Source organism: Tamandua tetradactyla, chromosome 14, assembly GCF_023851605.1.
Source record: "Tamandua tetradactyla isolate mTamTet1 chromosome 14, mTamTet1.pri, whole genome shotgun sequence".
NCBI classification, from domain to species: Eukaryota; Metazoa; Chordata; class Mammalia; order Pilosa; family Myrmecophagidae; genus Tamandua; species Tamandua tetradactyla.
The window spans coordinates 45,524,878-45,533,627 of NC_135340.1; the positions used below are offsets into that span (position 1 = coordinate 45,524,878).

At 36.4% G+C, this 8,750-nt stretch overlaps 1 protein-coding gene across 1 annotated transcript; it reads right to left on the minus strand.

Moving 5' to 3' along the window:
* Nucleotides 1–2,452: 2,452 nt before the first annotated feature.
* On the minus strand, nucleotides 2,453–3,391 carry LOC143655082 (olfactory receptor 4F15-like). The gene has a single exon (XM_077126624.1). It carries the CDS (start codon nucleotides 3,389–3,391, stop codon nucleotides 2,453–2,455), a length of 939 nt encoding a protein of 312 aa, XP_076982739.1.
* Between the last annotated feature and the right edge of the window lie 5,359 nt (nucleotides 3,392–8,750).

Below are 8,750 nucleotides of genomic sequence, written 5' to 3' on the forward strand. Positions count from 1 at the left end.
TGTACATCCATCCATTTACACTTACCTGTGTTTGAACATGACCAGGTTGCAAACTTATTTTATCATAAAAATTCTCGCTGAATATTAACCCTTTGAAAGGCAAATCGATGGAGATTTTAATAGTACGTTAAAATAACAAACATAAATCTTGAATAGCATTTATTTTATTGAGTTGATACATGGTTTCTGTTCATTATTTAATGCTGTCAAATATAGAGATAAAATGTGTTTAGATTTTTAAAATACAGATAAAAGAGATCTGCCATTTTGGCAGGCAGTGGAGTGTGAGGATAAAGGGCAAGGATGCTGTAGCAGAAGTTGCGTGGATTTATATCCCAGCTCTACCATCTATCTGTGTCACAGCTATATCATTTGAAGCATACAGATGAGAATATTGCCTACCTGACTGTTGTGAAAATTCAATGAGGAGAGCTTAGGATAATACCTTTCACATTGCAATTGCTCAATAAATGTTCTTGGTGGTGATGGTGGTGATGGTAGTGGCGGTGGTGGTGATACAAGAGCGATGAGTAGACTTTTAAAATGCTATGAGAATTCAGATAGTTGAAAAGGGAGCTCTAGAAGTTTCCCAGAAACAAGCTTATAAATTAAGAAGTTAAGAGCAAGCAGGGTAATGATAATCTGACCTGAAAGTGGTAGGATTTTACTTGGGTGACTATAACACTAAGTTTCCATTTGTCAAATAGAAAGTCAGAAAATCAGAAAATGTTTGTAAGGATAATATTTAAAGAGGTGATCTCTAAAGTCATCAAGAGAAAGAGAAGCATGAGCAAGGCTTACCAAGAAGGAAAAGAACCAATTTCATATGTAGGATAATTCTCAACCAAAAGTTGATTTTTTCCAAAAAAAAAAAATTTCTCACTAGTTGAGTGACTGTAAGGTCAATACATTACTGTTCTCAGAAGTATTAATTTTATGAATGAATTAAAACTTTTAAAGAAGTCCAAAATAAAACAAGTAGAAAAACGAAAATAAAGGAGTAAAATGATTTCATATGCATGAAACGATCAGTGGTTTCAGAAGATGAATTCATTTCAAAGACCTACCAGAATTCACTAATTTATGAGGAATTGAATATTTATGTATCATTTTAAAATAAGTAGGCATTAGTGTAATTTGATATAATTAAATATAATTTTCTTAGTTTATAAAGCAGCAGCTTAGTTTGTTTATAAATCAGAATGAGTTTTGTCTCTGACTTATAATGTCACTGGACTCCCAAAAGTTCTAAAGTGCTCAGCTGTTCAGTCACAGATAACATGATCCACTCATAAAAGCATGTAAAGGAATACAGACAAATTCATAGCTGAAATTCTAATATCCGACTTAAGAGTACTGGCAAGTATTAGTAGTATTGATTGTGGTTGCCCTTCAGGGTGTTCATTACAATGGAAAGCAATACTGATGGAGGAATACTGATCAAGTATGGAGTGTTTTGATAAGTGCCAGAAATAAAAGCCATGGATGTGAATTCCAAGGAGACATGATATGATCATCTAGTGCTCAAATAACCAGGATTTGGCTCAGAAAATTACTTCTTAAGCTGAACATGAAGAAATAACTTGGAAACAGAAAATAAGCCTGGAGAATTATTGGCAATCAAAGGAATAATCTTTCTGATGTCATTGCTGTTTTAGGCAGGGTCACAACTACAAAGGGACTAGGAAACCAGAGGTGTAATCTTTTAGTGGAAAGTCTAAGAATCTTAATCATCAAGTGGGCCTAGAGATTGTTTAAAAGATTTTTAAAATAAAAATAGTCTATCATGAATATTTTCTTTATAATTACCTATAAAGTAAATGAGTTGGAACAAATAATCTCTGACATTTCGTTTCTAAAATTCCATAATTATTTTATAAAATCAGTGGTTCCACAGGTAGAGTAAGGATATGGAGTAAAAAGAAGCAAATAGACACTAAACTAAGAGAGAATAAATGAAACCAATTAGATATTAGGAAAGTTTGGTGGTTTGGGAGAAATAACATTAATCCATTCATAGCAAGCTAGTTGTAAGAATGAAAAGGTATAATATGGCAATATCCATTGTTGAATTGTTGAAAAAACTCATTCAATGTTTGGCACCAGCTGAGAGGTAAGTCTATTGAAAATACAGGATTAAGGTGAAAGTAAGCTTTGGTATGAAATTTTACATAATAATTACAAGGAAAATAAGCGAGAAACTTTTCCTAAGAAAACAATTACCAAGGTAGAAATACTCACCATTTAGAATTATTGTGAATATTAAATAAGATAATGCATATAGACTGCAAAGTTAGCTCCTTTTATCCTTATTTACTAGAATACTAGAGATAGAAGACAACCTGGTGGATGTTTAAATGTAACCTAGTATATGAAATTAACAGGGTTATAAGATTTCAGCAAATTTTATATTTTTCCCTGTCATCAAGTAAAGTGTGTATCTTCAGAACATTTAGAGCATCTTTCTGTAGCTCACAAGTTGGTGGCAAAGTTTCTTCATTGCTGCTTTCATCTCCTTGTTCCTGAATGTATAGATGACTGGATTCAGAAAAGGAGTGAGAACTGCATCGAAGATAGCAAGAAATTTGTCCAAATGTGATGAGGGGAAGGGCCATGTGTAGAAAAAGATTAATGGCCCAAAGAATAAAACCACGACAGTGACATGAGCTGACAGAGTCGAGAGAGCCTTGGATAATCCACCTGAAGAATGTTTCCGAACAGTGATCAGAATGAAGACATAAGAAAGGATCAGTATGAAGAAGGAACCCACAGAGATGAGTCCACTGTTGGCTGTGACAATAAACTCCAGTCTGTTGGTCTCTGTGCAAGCAAGTTTAATGAGCTGAGGGAGATCACAGTAAAAGCTGTCCAGTACATTAGGGCCACAGAAGGGGAGGTCTACAACAAAAGCCAATTGAGCTGCAGAGTGAATGAGGCCGAGGATCCAGGCAGTGATGAAAATCAAAATGCACATTCGTGGGCTCATGATGGTCAGGTAGTGGAGGGGCTTACAGATGGCCACATATCTGTCAAAGGCCATGGCTATGAGCAGCACCATTTCTGTTCCCCCAATAGCATGAATAAAGAAGATCTGAGTTATGCAACCCCCAAAGGATATGACTCTGTGTTTTCTGAAAAGGTCATAAATCATTTTGGGGGCTGCAATAGAACAAACTCCAAGGTCGAGAAATGACAAGTTGGCCAGCAGAAAGTACATAGGGTGGTGTAAGTGAGGGTTGGAGGTCACGGAGAACATAATGAGGAGGTTTCCCATCAGGCTTCCCACGTAGAACATGGAGGAAAAGAGGAAAAGCAGGAGCTGGATCTCCCAGGAATTGGAGAGTCCCAGGAACACAAACTCAGACACCATAGAATGGTTGACTATATCCATTGGCTCTGACATCAGAGCTGAATCTAACATTATCTGGAAGCACAGTAAAGAGGGAGTCAGACTTTGTAGAGGGTCACTAACAGCATGAGTTTCATATTAGTAAGAAAAAAATTGTCTTACATCATACTGCCAAAACATCTCCATATAAATCCTTAACCTGTTAAGAAAATAAGCAGGTCTCATTTCCACAAAATACTACTACAGGTGAACTCCTCAACCTCCCTAAAAATGTTTCAAATTTTGATATGCGAAGGTGAGGTAAAAACAATTACTGAATAAGAAGAAGTTATGAGAGGCAGACTAAAAATCCGCTGGAATAACTTCAGAGAAGAAACGGAAATGGAATAAACTCATTGATTTATCTCTCAGACTTTGTTACCTCTGCCTTTGGATGTTCCCTAAATCTCAAGTAATTTCCAATGAACTTTTATTTTCCTTAACACTTTGTCTCCTATATGCAATGCTATTGTGCTATCAAGCTCATTAAAACTCTCTCACATTTAGCCTTAAGCTTCTAAAATATTATCAAATCATATTCATTTTTTCCTTATATAGGGAAAAGAAAATGTAGAAAATCTAAAAGTATCCAGCTTTTGTAGCTCAGGCCAGGTTGTAGAAGAGAATGCAAAATTTGAGCTATGACAGGATTATGATAGAGAAAAGACAATGCCAGAAAAGCAATTTATGGTGCAGAATCTAAACATGGATAGAGCTAAGCAATGCAGAAAATAAAATTCTGTATGATGGATATCTGTAAATCATTGTCCATGCCATGTTAACTTTTCATGATTCATGGAAATGGTGGAAGAGCAATTCATTTGGAATTAAAAGAACTGTGATAGAGTCCAAGGGAACATAAAATCTTTCTACCATCCCTTCCATAGTCAACTCATATCTTGAACTCACTTTCATTATCTATAAAATAAAGCTGTTGAAGTGGGTGATTAATAGCAATAATTCCAAGTCTAACAAAATTTCTTTTATTTTGTAACTCAAAGCTAGCCCAGTATGGAATGAAATCAACATAAAAATGATACTCTCTGCACCAAACTGCTACCATGTTTATCTTCTTTTCCTTCCCATCTGTGGTTGGATATAAATTCTATAATCCAAAAAGCCCTCTCTACACATTAATCTCCATCTTCTCAAACTCCCTTTGTTCTAATTATATTAGTTAATTGACATATAAATATAAATTAGCTATTTCATTTCTTTTTCCCTTATCATAACCATCTATAATCAACCAGAAAATATTTACTGACTGTCTCCCATATATGATGCATAATTCCGTGACACTATTAACTTTTTTAAGTAATAAAATATTCCCTTCTGTTAAGGCTTTTATATTTTAGGACACACACACACACACACACACACACATATTTTAATGTGCCATGAAAAGAATGACTAAGAAATAGCATAATCAAAGGATTTTTGAAGCATCAAAGATTCCCATAAGCAAGGGTTGTCAGGATTGCCAGAACTAATTCAGAGAAAAAAAACTAGGACCTTTGCTGCACTTTAAAAGTTAACTATAATTTCTTTAGACAGTTTCATGTCCAAGTTTCACGAACTACCAAGACATAATCAGGGAATAAATACCAACCTGGAACAGTGATTGGAAAACTATCTCTGGAAGTAGTGATAACAATCAAAAACAAAGCACAAACAATGCTAACCATGTGCAGGACACCACAATAACTGCTTCACATGTAGTATCTTGTTTGCTATTTGCAAACTCCCTGAGAAGTTGGGAGTATTAGCTCCTTTATGCAGTTGAGGAAATTGAGATCAAAAGAGGAGAAGTAACTTACTCACGGTCACAAATTAGACCAACAAGTGGTATAGAGACTATTGTACTCAAGACAGCTTCTTAACCAATATCTAGAGAAGACTTACAGTCCCGTGTTCTGCTCTCAGCAACCCAGCCAGATCTAAGTGAGACAGAAGATGGCAGCTTTGTCCTCAAGTATTCACAGACATTAGATTCTTAAGGGCCTTCAAATGCATCCATAATTCATTCTGGATATTTAAAATAATTTGGTAAAGGAAGACAAATCCATAAACTATCTGCAGTGCAGGACATCCTGTTTGTGTTTTCAGATTGCCATTTTCTGGATCCACATGAAATCCCTTAGCTTCGCATATAAGAGACTCAGCTCTTGCTTCTCACTAATTAATGGAGACGCCAAAATGATCTGTCTTCATCTTAAGAAATGAAATAAATTCTACAGCTAAACCAACTCTGATGCTGTTCCCACTTACAAAACTGCTCCTTCACTATTCTGCTTATAGTGGGTCACAACCTTGAATACCAATGGTTAATAAAAATAACTTCAGTTTCTGTCTGCCTGTTCTTTTCTCATTTGCATTGATTTTTGCTTGTGAAGCTCAGTTGAAGCTGTTTCTATTGTAAGGCTAGTGTTTAATTGATTTCTGCAGAAAACAATCATGTCAAAGGAAACATCTAACAATACCGGATCTTGGGGGGCCTCAACTTTGTGTATCAACATTCCTAAATAGTTCTATATTTACCACCTGCACACTCATTCAAAGGTCCATAATGTGATTGTTTCCTAAGAGTTACCCACATTCAGCCTTCTCTTGATTAGAACTAGCATTACTTCATAAACAGGTAGAAAGATGCTAATGTTATAGGAGCTAGGACTAATTAACACACAGGAGAGTACTGACCAAATGATACTACAGAGACTTGGCATCACCAAAAGAGGTTAATTGTTCCAAGAGAATTGTCACCCAGAATCCTGGCAAACCAATTAGGAAACTTAATAAGTCACAAAAGGGGGAAAAAGAGAGGATAATTTTTTTAAGAAAATATTTTCTTAATTTTAATATCTATTTCATGAGTCAAGTTAAAGAAGTTCTCCAAGAAGCATGTGTTTATTTCTTTATTTATATTAAAATAAACTTTATCAAAGGACATTGGTAAATTAAGCAACTACATAAGTATCTCCAGGATTTGTGCTCATGTGTGTTTGTATGCTTGTTTTCATTATTCAGATGCCCATTTTTCTGCTCTACAATCAAAAGCCATCCTATTCATGATTCACATGGAGATATTCAGTTATAGACACTATAACATAACCCACAAACTCTCTAAAAATACTGCTTTGTAGCTCAGAAACATCTATAGTGTGCAGAAATTGCTAACGGAGTAGGAGGAATCAGAAGAAAAATTCTATTCCAGTTTGGTCAGTAACGTACTCCTCTATTTCAGAAAACTCATTTTATACTTCTACAGTCTTATTTCCTCATGTGAATAATGAACTAGCTATAGAAAATGATTTCATAGTCACTTTCAGTTCCAAAACTTTTCATGAGATTTCCAAATCTAATATTCTTGTTGATTCATGGGAGGGAAAAAAAAAAAGAGAAGAACAGTGTATTAGCTAGGGTCCCCTAGAGAAACAGAATCAACAGGGAACACTCGCAAACATAAAATTTATAAAAGCAACTCATGTGACCATGGGAACCTTGAATATCAATGGACCCACAGAGTCCAAAATCCACAGGGCAGGCTGTGAAGCCAACAATTCCGATGGAAGATCTGGACAAACTCCACAGGAGAGGCTTGTGGGCCACAGCAAGAAAAGAAGCCTGTCTCCCCTGAAACCTCCTCAAAAGGCCTCCAGTGATTAGACTGATCAACACTCATTTCAGAAGACACTCCCCTTGGCCAATTACAAATGGAATCAGCTGTGGATGCAGCTGACATGATCATGATCTAATTCCATGAAATGTCTTCATTGCAACAGACAGGCCAGCACCTGCCCAACCAGACAAACAGGCACCACCACTTGGCCAAGTTGACACATGAAGCTGACCATGACAAACAGATAAACGTCAAAGAAAAAGTATTAAATAAAAGATCGATTTTTTAACATATTTAGCAAACGAGAGACAATTTAGAAATACAAATACAATTCCGTTTTAGTGTTTTTATTAATCATAGAAGTGGTAAGTATAATTGAGAAATCAAATAATTCAAGTAGGAGCAAATGAGGGCTTGCATTAGGGACACTGCAGATGAAAATAAGTGACTGAAAACTTTGTAGGAAGAAATCTTTGATGATAGCTTAGAAATGTTACTTTCTTATCTGAAATACTTATCTGGAGAGATAGTCTAATCTTACCACTACCAGCAAAACATTTCATGAGGCAACTTCTGCTTACCATCCCTCCCTTCCTTCCACTCCTATTCTCATGCCTCCTACACACACACACACACACACACACACACACACACACACACACACACACACACACATACTCATACACACACTGGTCCAGCAATTCTAAATCACGAACCCCCACCACCCACTAGCCCCCTGCTTTTTAAATAGGGTGGGAGGACAGATATGGTTCTGCTTTCCTAATGTCTGCAGTTCCTTCTGCCCAGAATGTTCTCTCCTTAATCCATGTCTTCCTGGTGAAGTCTAATCAGGTAGTTTCTGAAGCAAATAGGAAATGATTATTAAAAACTTGACTGATACATAATTTAACTGCATGAATAAAGTCATTTGATGCAACAATTGTATAGCAAATACTTCCTTCAATTTCCCCTGTATGTATGATACTTAGCTAGCAAAATTTATTGAAATCCTCTGTGTGGTGAATCCTTGCTATACTCCAGGAATTTAAAAAATCAATAAAACACAGTGTTTACTAAGTTAAATGCTATCAGAATGCAATACACCAGAAAATGAATGTCTTTGAAAGAGGAAATTTATTACATTACAAGTTTTCAGTTCTAAGGGTCATAAAAGGTCCAAATTAGGGCATCAAGAAATAGATACCCTGACTCAAGAAAGGCCAGTGTCTGTCACATGAGAAGGCATATGGCTGCCATTGGCTTATCCTTGTTCCTGGTTCCACTGCTTCCAGCTTCTGATGCCAGTGGTTTCCTCTCTAATCAGATGATTAGAGATTAGCTCCTCTGGGACACAAGGCTGGGTTCTGGCTTGTGTAGCATCTCATGGGAAGGCACATGGTAAGGTCTAATGGGCTCTGCATCTCCAAACACCCATTTCTAGGTATCTTTTCTCTCTCAGCACTCCAAGCATCTCCTTATGTCTGTGTTTCTGTCCTCTCTGAGCTACCTCCAAAATGTTTCCCCTTTTACAGGACTCCAGTAAATTACTCAAGACCCACGTCGAATGGGTGGAGTCCCATCTTCATCTAATCAACAGGCCACACCCACAATTGGTATGTCACATCTCCATGGGAGTAATCTAATCAAAAGGTCACACCCACGATTGATTGGGTCAATCTCCATGGACACAATCTAATCAAAGGTTTCCACCCTAAACAATAGATCTGGCCCCACGAGAATCTATCA